This window comes from Porites lutea, chromosome 6, assembly GCF_958299795.1.
Source record: "Porites lutea chromosome 6, jaPorLute2.1, whole genome shotgun sequence".
NCBI lineage: Eukaryota > Metazoa > Cnidaria > Anthozoa > Scleractinia > Poritidae > Porites > Porites lutea.
In genome coordinates this window covers 33,019,717-33,036,137 of record NC_133206.1, presented here as the reverse complement: position 1 = coordinate 33,036,137, position 16,421 = coordinate 33,019,717, and the positions used below count along the sequence as shown (strand labels likewise).

General features: G+C 39.2%; 2 protein-coding genes across 2 annotated transcripts; both read right to left on the bottom strand.

The window, feature by feature from the left end:
* Positions 1-5,692: 5,692 nt before the first annotated feature.
* On the bottom strand, positions 5,693-6,657 carry LOC140942377 (melanocyte-stimulating hormone receptor-like). Its single transcript, XM_073391343.1, has one exon. It carries the CDS (start codon positions 6,637-6,639, stop codon positions 5,698-5,700), a length of 942 nt encoding a protein of 313 aa, XP_073247444.1. The 5' UTR covers positions 6,640-6,657; the 3' UTR covers positions 5,693-5,697.
* Positions 6,658-10,286: 3,629 nt separating this feature from the next.
* Positions 10,287-11,859, bottom strand: LOC140942199 (uncharacterized). The gene is made up of 2 exons (XM_073391164.1): positions 11,090-11,859; positions 10,287-11,056 (listed from the first exon to the last, which is right to left on the bottom strand). Exons 1-2 carry the CDS (start codon positions 11,857-11,859, stop codon positions 10,795-10,797), a joined length of 1,032 nt encoding a protein of 343 aa, XP_073247265.1. The 3' UTR covers positions 10,287-10,794.
* Between the last annotated feature and the right edge of the window lie 4,562 nt (positions 11,860-16,421).

Sequence of the window (16,421 nt, the reverse complement as noted above, 5' to 3'; positions counted from 1 at the left end):
GTTGCTACAATTTAAGTAAGCTGTGTCGTTTCGTTGTAAGGGCAGCTGTCGAATATGGGTCTTTTATCGCAGACTCGCTTTTCCGCGATACAGTATCTGTAAAACGCACAGAGCAAGTCTTACCTCCTTTTCAGTATGTTTTTGTACTGACCAAGCTGTGGTTGAACTGGTTGACATAATGTAAATATCTTATCATCCACTTCATGCCCTGAAGTTGCTTAAGTTATACTTTACAGCATTGCTCGACTGCTGGTGGTGCGGTTTCCTGAGATTTCCTTAAATCAGTGATCATATAACTACTTTGACTAAGCTAAAGAGAAGTTCATGAGTCTTTTCTTAAACCTGTTCTATCATGGCAATACCTGAGTTAGTATGAGACCATCTCTGAAAGTAAAGTATAACTCAGTGAATTGTCATGAATTGTAATACCTGTCGTAAATTGTAATAACGGTTTTCGAGAATTGTAATAACACGTTGTCGTAATTTGTAATAAGCAAAGCTGTCGTGAATTGTAATGACACATTTTAATTATTTTGTAATAAGTGTTAAAGTTAATGTCAAGGCTCATCTACTAACAGTAATGTTCTTGTCAATCAGTTTAAAAATAGCTTACCAAAACCATTTAAGGGACGGTCCATTAGAAAACTTATGGTGGGGGCGGGCGAAGTACAAAAAAAATATTCGCGCAAGGGAAAATTAAATGAAAAAAAATTCTTGCACGCCAATTAATCCTAAAAAATATTCACGCCATGGCCTAAAAGAAATTCATTCAAGGAATTTGATAACGAAAAAAAATTCCCGCGGTTCGAAAATTCCCCTCCCTTCCCCCCCCCCCCCCCCCCCCCCACATAACTTTGCCAATGGTCCGTCCCTGAGCCATCATTTAGCCAGTAATGATGTCAAAAACTAAATCACCTGACCGACCACCTGGTGAACTTATTCGAAACAGGCCGTGTTTTCACGACGCCGGATGTCTCGCTTAACATTCCAGAAGGTGTTTTGTTTACAGACTAAGTTAAGCGACTTAAAACTGATAGGTGTTTTCACGAGCAAGATTATTACATTTCACTTTGGTAATTTGAGGAGAGCACGCGCGAATAAATCAATTTCAATAATATGGCGGGAGACGGAGAAGATGGTCGCATGTACGTCCTACTTCTTTTCATTACTGTGTTTATGCGGTTGGCTTTCATCCGACGGAGGAGCCGATTTCAACAAAGGCTGCGATTGCTCACAATTAGAAGCAGGATGAGAAGAACAGATGCGTGCTCTCTTCAGTTACGGTTTTCGGTGTAATTTTGGCTCGGCAGCCCAGCATCTCGTTTAACTCTTCATAATACGTGAAAGATTCACGGTCGTTTCCGCTTTTGTTGTTGTGGTCCTTCACACGTTTGTATTCGTCTTCGAGGTTCTTGATCTTGGACTTGCACTGGGCTGCCGTGCGGATGGACGTGAGTCCCTGTTCCCTCAACAGACTATTCAGTTCTCTGGCAATAGATTCCCACACAGCTGAATTTTGCCTTTTGCTAATTGGATGGTGATCCTTCCAGGTTTCGATAAGAAAACGTATTTCTGCATCCGACCAGTTGGGGGAGCGACCTTTGGTACTGGTATCATTGCTGGAATTTTCAACCCTGGGGCCTTCACTTACACCACTTACACTGGCACTCTGGTATGGGCTCATTTGTGATTCAGCCGGCGAGGCTGGTCGCGAAAATCTTGCTTGTGGAAGCCACAGTTGATTTTGGAAGGCCGGAAAAATATATGGACCACGTGCGGGAACGGGGTCGGCAAAGTGATCGCTCACAGGAGGAATAACGAAGCGACGAGATTCCCTAAAGCGTATAATTTGCTACGTTAGCTGAATGCTTTACATCTCGAATGTTTAAAGGACGCGAAAGAAACTCACCTTGCATGGCTTGATAGTGCATCATTTGATGGGTCGCTTCTTGGATCATAAAAAGGAAAAGTATTCGCTCTATGATTATCCATGTTGTTTTGAATGCCGCAGAAGTTTCACGCAGGAATGAATCAAAAATAGCAGGCGTGTTGTATTTCCGATTTGACAGCCCTGTCAAGTTAATAACCACAAACGACTCCTAATTGGCCGAAATTAATTACCAACTCGCTTAAGCTACCTGGTTTAGTGGCTTAAATTTAATGAGAATTCCACTGAAGTTTGCCGACTCGCTTAACTTTAAGCGGGTTGAAAAAACAACTGTTTTCACGGGACTTCCGCTTGTCACTCGCTGAGCGACCTGAAAAACCGCTCGTGAAAACACGGCCACAGTCAACCACCCAACATACTAACCAACTACCTGCAACTTCCACCATCTAGATAACATTAGGGGCCATTAGAAAAATTATGGGAAGTAGGGAAATTTCGAACCGCATGACTAGCACATTTTTAATGTTTTGATGACAAAGTGAAAAAAAATCGAAATTAACTAGCGCTCACTAAATTTGTAAGGTATGGAAACCCTATCAACTGTGATCGGGAGGCACGGGTTGTTATCCTTCTAATTTTCTGCGGTGGTTACATTCGCTACCAACTGGGCGGTTCGGGGAGCTTGAAGAACTACAATGTACGTACTTTGAGCAGACTTCGGTCAAGTGCTTGCAAGGCAAAAAGATCATCGAATTTCAACAATGTTCATTTCTTTAAAAAGAAATTCTCAACAAGAATTCGGGTATTGAACTTCAAAAATTTTTCCTGTTGTGCAATAATGCTAAAATTTATGCCGTTTTTTGTGGATAAAGCGCCACGCAAAACAGTGAAATGAAAGGAAAGTTGTAAACTTGAGAACAAGGAACGGGGAAAGGGGACGAGGAACAGACAAAACAAGACCACTAGAGTTGTACGGAGTTTATAGCTTTAAGCCTAGTCTAATTTTAAATACCAACAAAAATTACTTCGAGTTAACGCGAGGTTCGAGTTATCGAGGGTTGAATGAATGACACTTCTCAATTTGCGTACCGTTCAGGTGGAAGTTGTGTTAACGCTCTGTTGAAAATGCAACATACATTTCTTGCGGCATTGGATAAACGGGACACCTTAGCGGTGAGAATGTTCACGATGGATTCAAAAGCCTTTGATAACGTTAAACACAATCTTCTAGTTGAAAAGCTGAAACATAGTCCACTTGATTCATTCATTGTTAACTGGTATGCCAACTTTCTCGAAGGTAGAAAACAAAGGGTGATTTTTAATAATTTGACATGCCAGTGGAAAATTGTTAACAAGGGAACAACACAGGGAAGTGTCAGTGGCCCATATCTTTTCAACATATTTTTGAATGACCTAGAGATAGATGGGTACAAAGATATATCCTTGTTTAAATATGCAGACGATTCAACCGTCTTAGTCACGATTACTAAAGATTCCCCGGATATATCTGACATTGCCTTGTCCAAGTTTATGGATTGGACTGTTGCAAATGACATGTATTGTAACACTAGTAAATGTAAGGAGCTAATTATGCGTAAGAGAGGAAATTCAACAGTCTACCCAATGTCTCACAATATCAAACAATATAATAACATTTCTTTATTAGGCGTCACAATTCAAGGTAATTGTAAGTTTGGCTTGCATGTCAAGGCCAAGCTCCATGAAGCCAACAAGTGTTTATTTGTCATCAGAAGCCTACGTAAAGAAGGATATACACAAGATGAAATAGACCACCTCTTTAATTCAATTGTGATCCCTAAGTTATTATACGGTCTTTCGGTTTATGCTGCAAGTGTTTCCGAACTTACTCTTATACAAAGGTTTTTAAAAAGATGCTATAAGAGGCGTTATACGTCGCTCAATTACAACATATATGAACTTTTGGAGAAAAGCGACAGACGCCTTTTTTATAACCTCAAACGCGATGACCATCCATTAAAAAGCTTGCTCCCAAGGTACAAAGACTGTATTGCAAACCTTCGAAGGAAATCCATTGTCAGGCCCAGCATTAACACTGAACGTTTCAAAGATAGCTTTTTTAATAGATTAATTTTTAAATATGATCTAGCTGTGTAAATACCCCATATGTATTTTTAATCAATTTAATCTTTTTTATTCGTCTTAATCATTGTAACTTTTTTTTTTCTATCAATATATATTTTTACTGTAACATCAGATATGTAATTTTATCGGATGCTTTTTAATAAAGACGTTATTATTATTATTATTATTATTATTATTATTATTATTATTTCAATAGGATGACAGGGTGCATAATTACAGTTATACTGTATTCTCCCTTATAGCCCCTTGTAACTACTAAAACACTAAAATCCCTAAATACTAAAATACTAAGGTAATAGATAGTTTAAATATCAAGTTTGAGAAAGCTAAAAACATTCTGTCAATTCTAAAGCTCTCTGGCGAGAATTTACTCGAATTTATACGTGATTAAAAAAAACTAAAATACTTTAAGGTAATAAATTATTAAGATATAAGTAATTTAAAAAGCTAAAAAATTCTGTCAATTTTAAAGCTGTCAGGCGTAAATTTACAAATAACTGAATCAAAGTAATTTCTTTTGAACTTCTTTGCATCAGAAGAGCGGACTAAATCATTGTCACTGACATTATTCCACTGTTGAACTGCATTATAAAAAAACATTGGCTTCAAGGCAACCGAGACCTTGGATCATGTGACTTGTGATATTTCAAAGATAACAGTATATCAGAGAGATAATCCAGTGCGCGTCCATCCAGGATTTTTTTTTTTCAACAGAAGGAGTCTTCTTTCAATTCTGTTTTGATTGGCGAGTAGCCACCCAAGTAAAAAATTTTAGTAATTTTTCGTGTTACCTTGGGTAAAATTACAGTAAATGTATGAAGGAAATGCAAGGGAAATCGACTTTGGTTCGAGTTAGCGCCGGAGGGTTCGAGTTATCAGTAGTCAACTGTACTAAATATCAGACTCTTGATGGTCTTTTATCCGTTCGCTGTCTCTCTGTCGAATGATGTGTTGGTGTTGTAGTTCCTCATTTGTAGCGTTTTACACAGTCCTTATTACCAAAAATGTGAGAGTCGAAATTGCAGTTAATCCGATAAGCTTTTATAGACACGTGAGCATATGAGCATATATGATAATATATCCAACATTTACATTTTAAAGATCGTTAACGTTTAAGTCCAGCGAATGACCGCCATAAATATTCTCTTAACAGTATCAATACATAATCTCCTAATGGAGAATTCTTTGAACTTTTGTCAAATTCTCAGGGGCACCCAACGTCAATTTTCGGAAAATATCTGTTCGGAAGACCATTTGACATCTGGAATTTTCGGAACATTTGTTGTAACTCTTGCTTGCCTGCCTCTCCTAGGATTTTCGAACATCTAAAAAAAGGTATAATTGCCCATTTTTAACGGATTTTTACCCTAAAAGGTCACCTAGAATTTTCGGGAGCTTTTTTTCTGGCTGAAATTTTCGAAAAGGTAAGTTTTGATCCCTATAATTTTCGGACCACTAGACTTTCAGCTACGAAGTTCGAACAGATGAAAAATTTTAAGGGGATAAAAATTTGCTTATATCTACCGTTTAAATTCTAAAATACATTTACCAATGCTATGTTTAAGTGTTTTTGAACTATATTCTTGTTGGGTGCCCCTGAATTCTGTCAACAAATTTTTTAAGTCATTGCATGGAAACCAGTTTGGAGTATTTGAATTTGGATTTGGATATTGGGGTGTAAAGGGCTAACCTGGTAAACAGCCAAGTTGCCTGAGTGTCTCCTTCACTGCTTGCCTGATTTCTCTAATCTTCCAGCAGTACAGCAACGGGTTCAATGACGAGTTTAAGTAAACTAAAGTCCCCGAATAATGTCTAGCAAGGAGAAAGGATAGAGGTACACCCCATTGAGGCGTAGAGGCTACCGCTACACCGTAAGGTAGATAACAAACAACCAGTGTCAATTGAAGCCACAGTGCACTGGATACTGCCTTTCTGTATCGAGCCATGTTCAGTGGAGTTGCTTGACGCGGTTGTCGTTGGGTGGAAACGTGTTCTTGTACTTGAATTTGGTTGTGACGGAGAGTAATGAAAATTTTAGTGTAACAAAAAATCGTGGTGAGTAGGCAAATAAAGATATTTATATTGCCATACCATAAAGTCACAACACGGTTAAAAAAGTACATCGTTCCTCCAACAATAGGCACAACCCAAATTAAGATTACAGCAATATACGCCCTCTTTAAAGTTACTGCATGTCTGTACCTGATCCGTAGCAACAGGGCGAGAAGTCTGTCCACGCTTATTGCAGCTAGTGTCAACAAAGACACTCCGGTCAAAGTATAGCCCGCGACAATACTTGTTGCCATTGCGTAGCGACAGATATTCCACCGTTTAAACACCGCAGATACCCAGTAGCTAACATAAAAAGGCTCCACGATGATACCAACACAGAGATCAGTAATCGCTAGGTTACGATACAAGAGTTTGGACGGCGGATGAAGTGAAGATTCCCTGCGCAGAGCGGATAGAATTATAGTGTTTTCTAGGGACGCAGTAATAAGCACGAACGCGTTAAGCACTAGAAGAGTTATCAGGTGGTTGGGTGCCTGTCGAGTTAATTCTGATGAGCAGTAAAGGTCTTCAATCATTTTTTGGTTCCCTTCTTCGGTTAAGTTTTTTAGCTCCATAGTTGAGGAGATTAAGCTGCCTCGCTTCCTTGTAAGCAGTCTCGCTTCCTCAGTAGATCAGATGTATAGCACCCCAGTATTAACTATCAACACTGAAATTAATCTTTTAAGACGACCAAACTCAAGCAATTAAAATAATGTCCTGCGGAGCTTAGTTTTGTGTTTTAAAGCTCTAATTTTTGATCAGCTGTGAATTACTGGAGCAAAAACTATAGCAAATATGAGTGTAATAAGCCGGTATCTCGGCGTGATCGTGACGCCATAGCTTGGCGCCATAGTCTTAGGAAAATAACAGATGTTATTTAAACATAAACTTTAATAACAATCACTAGTACAAAATTACTACCTTTTACTTACCGACATGATGACATGACAACCGTCATGTCCTTAAAACTGCTTTAAAAATGACTTTGCATAATTTGCTATTTTGTCTTGGGAATGTAGTCACGGAGACGTCAAAAACAAAAGCTCTAATATGAAAAGAAAAATATCTTTTATTCAGAGGAGGTGCTTAGTACAGTGAAACCCCGCCTTAGGGCCACCTCAGTAATACGGTGACCTCGTTATTACGGCCGCTTATTTTTGGCCGCCTGGCAAGAACCGCCATACCACAATTGTGGTCAAAATTAAGCAAGGAGGAGGGAAATATTGGAACTTTGGTAGCTTTTAGGATAATAATACGCAAAAAGGATGTAACATCGATTGTTGAAGGATGTTTGGGAGTGAATGCTGCTTATGCTTGGGTTTACTGGACGTGTGTAGTAACCTACGTATATTAATTTATTTGTAGTATGTTTGGCAGATGTACATGTTTAGGTTCCGAGCTCATATATACATTTAGTTTTAAAGTGTAAATATAGTACTTAGTTTGAATAGAGTAAATTTCCCGCTTTTATATTTGTTTTATGGTAGTTAAGCTTAATTAGCTTTAAATGTGTCCCCAATTAATGCCAAGAGGCGCTAGAACGCTTAGACACTTAAATAAAGGCAATGTATGTATGTATGTATGCTTTAAAAGTGTGTTAAATGTGGCGCTTTCGTGACAAGAGCTCGCACAGAAAAGGGAAAGAAAAAAAATTGGTGGCTTGAGGTAACAGGAAGTCCTGGGACGGAGATGGTCAGGGGAGCACCTAAGGCAAAGCCATTGGTGGCAGGAGACGAATATACAACCATGTTAATTTCTTTCGTTATGGCGGGATACTATTTAATACGTGAAGTACTTTTAGTATTTGTGCTGTTTAGGAGGCTAATGGTCAGACGCTACACAGTTATATTACATTCAATGCATGTTTTGTAGGAAACAAAGTGGAGAAAAGAATGGCCTTTTTCTGTCGGAGATCCATGTTCCTCCCTCCCCCTTGCATACTTCTTACTCGGCTGTCCTGTGGTGCTCAGGTATGACCTGTTCAGTAAGTTTTTTCGTCTTACGTCTGCACTTTCGGCCCCATTTTGAATTACGTTATATTTTCATGCACATCACGCTGGTTCCATCAAGGTCAACCAGATGATGCAAGTCATTTCGAAAGATTTTTTAATGTGTGAAGCAGTCTACGTGCAGAGCATAGAAAGAATTTTCAAATAAAGCTCGACCGTAAAGCTAAGAAAACTCGAATGCATTCACTTATCTATGATTACTGTTAGTTTTTAAGCAGAGGCGTTGGCTCGAGCGTAATGTCTGTAGAGTCTAGGAACTAGTGACTGGTAACCTACTAACGATATAGAATAGGTAGATTCGTGGCCATTAAGCAGGATAGAACTGTGATCGAAATGCAACCAGCTGCTTGTCTTTTACCGCTTTTTATTCTATGGTTACAATAGTACGCGCGGTCTGATTGGCTGTTTTCTTGTAAAGACCAGGCATTATTTTCTTGTAATGACCGGGCATTACTAGCTAGGTGTCCAAGGGAAATGAAATCTGTGTTTAACTTGATAGTGGACATCCTTGTTATGGTCAATTGACAGCTGTTGAAAAGAGAGTCTGCTGGCCAGTGTCACCTGACTGTACCGCGGGCTCAATTTATTGAAGTGACGTGTCCGATGGCCAGTTGTTGGTTTTAATTGATTGCAGGCTCAGGTCCATAATGAAAAGGCCATAGAATAAATACTTATTAACCTCGTCCGTTCGGTCATTATAGGGAAATCACAGAATCTCAGGCCTTGATGTATTGACTGAGCGATAGCGAGGTCAATACGTCAAGGCCTCGGTCTGAGATTTCCCTGTGATGGCCTCATTCTCGGTTAATAAGTAGTATTAAATAACTTTCGACAGGTCCTGATTTTCAGTACTACGTTGTCGCGTCTAAATACAACCCAGAAACTGAGAAACCCATGGACATCAGATACTAATGACTCGATGATTCCAGTTCTCTATCGCATCTGGTGAAATTCGCAGAAAAATGATGTAAAGTAAACACTGCAAGTAGGAGAATCCATGAGACAGTGTTTGCATGCAATTAGTCTACTTTTAAAGTTAGATTGTTGGATACAAAATAAATGGCTCACACAACTTATCTTCAAAAAATATAAGTCATGATATATCTCTATTCTGTGTTCTAAAGTTCCTACAAGTTCCTTCAAGTTGAGTAAATGAATGTCTCTGTTGAGTAGCCTAGAGGGTAGTTCTGAACCACTTTAAACTGTCTAGTTCCCTATAGCATACCACGGCAAGTAGTCGCGTTTCTACTGTTTGCCTGACTACCCTGCCTCTTGGTTTCAATTTCTATGCTTGGAGGATGACTATGGGCATCAGTACTTCAAAAACATGCTGTTACATTCTTATAAAAACAGAGTGCACCCGTTTAACAAAATTCATATGAAACTCAAACGTTGAACTTTTTTAAACACACCGACAAAGTTCTATTAAAAAACCTGCTTAGCTTTGTCACCAACTAAAACTGAGCGAAATGACCCCACGCTTATTCCCTAGGGTGAAACAAGACGGGACCCGGAAGAGCTAAGGAGATTTAGCTTAGAAACCCGCTCTGTATATCGAAATAGTGAAAACAAAAGCCCAGGCTAGTAATTGTGTTTATTAGACCAGAAATTAAGAATACACTTTTGCACAATAACATTAGTTAATGATATCACGGTTTTAATCTTCATATCGTAAACAGGGGTGAAGTGGCAGCTATTTATAGTAGTTTGAATAGGTTTTGCACTATTCAAAATGTTAGTTATTGATCCAACACCTTCCACATTTACGGAATTTAAAACGATACTATAAGGCTCGGCAGACGCCGAACTTTTCACGAGCCGAACCTAATTCGAATTAAGGCCAACCCAAATTATTTCGACCGGCTGAATTGATACAAACGCCGGATCTTAATTGCTGCTGAACTAAGTTCAAAAGGCGAAAAATGTTTATTTCGGTCAAACTGCTTAGAAAATACGTTATAATAATTTATGCACTAGGTTCGGTACATAAAAGGTTCGGCGTCTGAATCGAAGCCGTTCCAAAGTCGCTTCAAAGGCGAAATTCCAAGCTGGGCTAGGCGAAAAGAACGGCTAATTGATTCAGACGCCGAAATTTTCATGTTTAATTCAAAGTATTGGATTTGGCTCATGAAAAGTTCGGCGTCTGAACCGGGCCTAAGTAGACCCGTACAGACTTCTAAAATTCTTGTCTTGTATTTTTGCGCGCTCTGAACTTAACTAATGTAATGATTTGCTCGAATGAAACCTTTTGTTCACAGATGCAAAGAAGTTTCTTTCGTTTTAATTCACCAAGTTCTCGGGTACTGAACACTATCATTCTAAATGACCAAAGCCATATCCATTTAACCGAGAACAGAATAAAAAAGATAGGTATGATTGAAAGCTAAAAAGTACGAAGATCGACTACTTAAATTTTTAAAAATGTTGTCAGCAAGTGATGTGTGGCCACCTAAAAATACGAAAGTATCCTAACTAACGGAAGTACTTTCCCAGCATCCCCTGAAACCGAAAGTGCGGTGTAAAAGTAGTTCCCTTAAAACGGTTGAGCGTTTCATAGAACCATAAGGTTTTTTTAAGTGTTTGCTGTAGCCGAGAAAGCGATTTTACCTTGAACTCCTATTTCATCCTGGTATAAACTGAAATCCATCAAGGTATGTTTTAAGTTTGATATCTTTACGATTCCTCAGCTCTGAGAAAAAATTAGTCCATACACCTTGCTGATCAGATGTAATCGAATGCTGAATAAATTTCTGTATTGAGCGTAGACTTCTTCGTCTTCATCGACCAAGCTGTGCTATCTGCAACCTTCATTCCTAGATTCTCGAATGCTTTCGCTAGTAAGGCTTCTTGTTGTTCTTCGGAACAAAACATTTGTTTAAGCTCTTCAAGTTGACAGTTGACCTGCATAGCAAACACTTTTGCGGCCAAATCTAGTCTTGGCGCAGCTACTAGCATGGGAACACGTACTTCACACACACTTACTCTGTGGGTTAGGGCATGATTGCGCTCCATCCACTTTTTCTTGGCAATTTCCAAAGTGGTCTCGTTGATTTTATCAATTGCTTTTCTCCTTTCCTCGGGTTTTCCTGTGAAGCAGTGGAATTTGTGTCCCGGAAGAAACACGTCATCAAAGGTGCATATATCCTTTCTGCCAAGCGCCAGCAATTTTACGATCCTTGCAATGGCGGTTCCAATGGGAAGAACGTCATACTTCACTTTCATGTTGCTCGGGTCTTCTAAGGCAACCAAGCGTCGGGCAATTTCAAAGAGTAAAATCATGTAGACTTCAATGGCGGCTGGGGGAAAGTCTTTGCTATCCACTGCGTTGTTCTTAAACAATTTCATGATATCTCTCGCGAAGGATGCTGTGTCTTCGTTGTAATCGGCCTTTAAGGCACCGTTTAGTTCGTCGTATTTTTTGGCTGGAGCAGTAAACTTCTTCTTTCCTCTTGGTCGTAGGAAAACAATAGCATTGCCGGGTTGATGTTTTGTAGGTCTTGCTGTCAGCCTGAAGAGCTCGTCCGTTTTGTTCTCTTGGCCGTTGCTTAACAACAAGTAGAAGGTCTTATTTGCTGTAAACTGCTCTCTGTCGTTCACAATGCGAGACAGCAATGCGACGACTTCACGTGCATCAAAGCTTGTTATATCATAGAGTGTTCTATTCACTTTTTCGTCTTTTGCTAATGGCTTTAAGTTTTGAACTTTAGGGATTTCTTCTTGAAAGAATTCCTCGCAAGCTTTCACTTGAAAATCATACACATCTGTGTTACCATTACTTGCGGCCATGTTAAAATTTCTTTCCACTTTCTCGTGTTTTCCAAGAAAGTCTTTTAGTGCTATCAATCATTTATCCGTGACATATAGCGGTATTTGAACCAATCACAGAACCATAACTCGAAGGACAACAATGTATTGAGTTCGTCTTGTGGAGTTTGCTCAAAACAATTGAGATTATCTAAACTATTTTTGGTTGCTAGATTTCGAAATATTGGGTAGTGAGCGATACAGGTAATTCGATGTTAAGCCCGTTGGGTTGCGACGCCAAAAGTTTTTTGGGGCCTAGTCGTGAATTTCTGGCAGAGTGTCCAAAAGCGATATGACTTCTTTCTTGTAATTTTGATCTTGAGTGGGTAAGGTCTCAAAGGCTTGGTGACACTGACAATAAATCTAATGTTGGTTTTGATTTTCTCTATCGTGATTCATTTAAGTGTCACCTAGCCAAAGATTGAACGATTGAATGTAAATCAAGGCTTGTTTTGAAAACTTAACGACCTGAATTTTGTTATGTCATGCTTGACCAATCCTCAAAAGTGGGTTAACGTTGCGGGACCACCATGTAGTGAATTATGAGTTTGAAACTTTTGCGCTTCGAAGTGGGAGCAACGTAGGGTGAAAGGAAATAGGAGAGAAGGCTGCGTGGATGAAAAATAAACAGGCCTACACGACGTTATGTAGAAAACACCGACTAACAGACTTGGTAGAGAAACAGCGCTTTTAAGTTATTAAAAGTCAGATAATACCATCGTTAACATTGTTGAAGTTGTGGTCGATATAGTAATAGTGAGCTTACGCAACAGGACGGGGAAGCCAGTAGCCAGACAAACATAAAAAGAAAAAAAAACTAACATAAAAAGGCTCCACGATGATACCAACACAGAGATCAGTAATCGCTAGGTTACGATACAGGAGTTTGGACGGCGGATAAAGTGAAGATTCCCTGCGCAGAGCGGCGAGAATTATAGTGTTTTCTAGGAACGCAGTAATAAGCACGAACGCGTTAAGCACTAGAAGAGTTATCAGGTGGTTGGGTGTTTGTCGAGTTAATTCTGATGAGCAGTAAAGGTCTTCAATCGTTTTCTGGTCCCCTTCTTCAGTTAAGTTTTTTATCTTCATAGTTAAGGAGATTAAGATGCCTCGCTTCCTTATAAGCAGTCTCGCTTCCTCAGTAGAGCAGATGTATAGCACCCCAGTATTAACTATCAACACTGAATTAATCTATTAAAGATGACCAAACTCAAGCAATTAAAATAATGTCCTGCGGAGCTTAGTTTTGTGTTTTAAAACTCTAATTTTTGATCAGGTGCGAATTACTGGAGCAAAACTGGCAAATAGTAAGTGTAAAACGCCGTCATATCGGAATGATCGTGACGCCATTCGCAGGCAAAGTAACAGTTTATTCGATGTCATTTCAACAGAAACTTTGATAACAATCACTACAACAAAATTACTACCTTTAATTTATCGACATGATGACTTTACAACCGTCATGTCCTTGAAACTGTTTCAAATATGACTTTGCATAATTTGCTACTTTGTCTTAAAATGTCGTCACAGAGACGCCAAAAACAAAAGCCCTAATATGAAAAGAAAAATGTCTTTTATTCAAAGGAGGAGCTTAGTAGTCAGATTTTCTTTTACCTCGTTCTAAAACTGTTGCTGATGGAAGACATTCTCTCAGGTTTCTTGGGCCACAATTGTCAAAATTAAGCAAGGAGGAGAGAAATATTGGAACCTTGGCAGCTTTTAGGACAATGATACCCAAAAAGAATGTAACATCGATCGTTGAAGGATGTGGGAGTGAATGTCGCTTATGCTTGGGTTAACTGGACGTGTGTATTAACCCACGCTTATCAATTTATTTTAGCATGTTTGGCAGATGTACATGTTTAGGTCCCGAGCTCATATATGCATTTAGTTTGAAAGTATAAAAGTGTAAAATGTGGCGTCAAGTTGCTTTCGTGACAAGAGCTCGTACAGGAAAGGGGAAGAAAAAAAATCGGTGGCTCGTGGTAACAGGAAGTCCTCGGAAGGAGAGGGTCAGAGGAGCACCCAAGGTAAAGCCATTGATGGCAGGAGACGAATATACAACCATGTTAATTTCTTTCGTTATGGCGGGATACTATTTAATGCGTGAAGTACTGTTACTGTATTTTGCACTTAGTAGAAGGCTAATGTTCAAACACTAAGTGAAGAAAAGAATGGCCTTTTTCTGTCAGAGAACTATGTTCCTCCCTCGCCCATGCATTCTTCTTAAAAAGTTATAGTCATAAAAGCTAGGTGTTTTTGCGTTCGACGTTAGGGGAACCCGACCTCAAAAATTGGCATTCTTGTGGTACTTGGCTTTCCTGTGGTGCTCAGGTGTGACTCCTGTGGTACTCAGTTGTGACCTGTTCAGCAAGTTGTTTCGTCTTACGTTTGCAATTCCGTTATATTTTCATGCACATCCGGCTGATTCCATCAAGGTCAACCAGATGATGCAACTCATTTCGAAAGATATTTTAAGGTGTGAAGCAGTCTACGCGGAGAGCATAGCAAGAATTTTGAAATAAAGCTTGACGGTAAAGCTAAGAAAACTCGAACGAATTCACTTATCTATGATTACTACAAGTTTGAATAGCTGATGAGGTAGAGGCTTTGGCTCGAATGCAATGTTTGAGTCTAGGATCTAGTGACTGGTAACCTTCTACCCGTCTAACTACGATTGAGAAACCGAGAAACCCATGGGCATCAGAAGCTGATGGCTCGATTAATCCATTTCTCTATCGCATCTGGTGGAATTCTCAGAAAAACAATTTAAAGTAAAAACTAAAAGTAGGAGAATCCATGAGACAGTCTTTGCTTGCAAATAACCCACTTTTAAAGTTAGGTTGTTAGATAATGGGCAAAATAAATGGCTTACACAACTTATCTTTCAAAAATGTAACTCGTGATATATCCCTATTCTGTGATCTAAAGTTCCTACAAGTTGAGTAAATGAATGTCACTGTTGAGTAACCTAGAGGTTAGTTCTGAAGTCTTTAAACTGTCTAGTTCCCTTCTAGCATATCACGACAAGTAGTTGTGTTTGTACATCAATACTTCAAAAAGGTTTGCTTGCCAGCCAGTAAATGAGCGAAATGAGCCTCCCGCTCATTCCCAGCCGGAAGGACTAGAAATTTAGCCTAGAAACCCGCTTACTATATCAAAATAGTGAAAACAATCGCCCTGGTTAGTAATCGTGTTTATTAGACCAGAAATTAAGAATACAGTTTTGCACAATAACATTAGTTAATGATATTACGGTTTATAGCTGACAGGGGTGAAGTGGCAGCTATTTATATTATAAATTGAACAGGTTTTGCACTTTTCAAAATGTTAGTTGTTGATCCAACACCCTCCAAAATTTAAGGCATTTCAAAAGATACATTGAAAAGACCCGTGCAGCCTTTTAAGAATTCTTCTCATATTTTTGCGCGCTCTGAACTTAACAAATGTAATGATTTGCTCGAATGAAACCCTAAGGTTTGTTCACTGATGCAAAGAAGTGATGTTCTTTCGATTTGATTCGCTAAGTTCTCGGGTACTGTAAGGACACTATCATTCTAGATGATCAAAACCATTTCCATTTAATGGAGAACAGGACAAAAAAGTTATATGGTATGAATGAAAGCTAAAAAGTACGAAGATCGACTACTTTAATGTTTAAATATGTAGTCAACAAGTGATATGTGACCACCTACAAAACGAAAGTAACTAACTAACGGAAGTACTTTCCCAGCATCGCGTGAAACCGAAAATGCAGTGTGATAGTCGTTTCCTTAAAACGGTAATGATCGTTCCATAAAACCATAAGGTTTTCTTAAGTGTTTGCTGTAGCCGAGAAAACTATTTTACCTTGAACTCGTATTTCATCCTGGTATAAACTGAAATCCATGAAGGTATGTTTTAAGTTTGATGTCTTTACGATTCCTCAGGTCTGATAAAAAAATTAGTCCATACACCTTGCTGATCAGGTGTAATCGAATGCTGAATGAATTTCTGTATTCGTCTTCATCGACCAAGCCGTACTATCTGCAACCTTAATTTTTACATCCGCTAATGTTTTTGCTAGTATGTCTTCTTGTTGTTCTTCGGAACAAAACATTTGTTTAAGCTCCTCAAGATGACGGTTGACCTTCATAGCAAACACTTTCGCCGGATCTGTTGGCGGAGCAGTTGCATCTAGCATCCCCTTTTTCTTGGCAATTTCCAAAGTGGTCCCGTTGATTTCATCAATTGCTTTTCTCCTTTCCTTAGGTTTTCCTGTGAAGCAGTGGAATTTGCCTTTCACTAAAAATACGTCATCAAAGGTGCATATATCCTTGCTGCCAAGCTCCAGCGATTTCACGATCCTTGCAATGGCGGTTCCAATGGGAAGAACGTCATACTGCACTTTCTTGTCGCTCGGGTCTTCTAACGCCACCAAGCGTCGGGCAATTTCAAACAGTAAAATCATGTAGACTTCAATGGCGGCTTGGGGAACGTCTTTGTTGACCACTGCTTTGTTCTTAAACAATTTCATCTGTGTCTTCGTTGTAATCGGCCTTTAA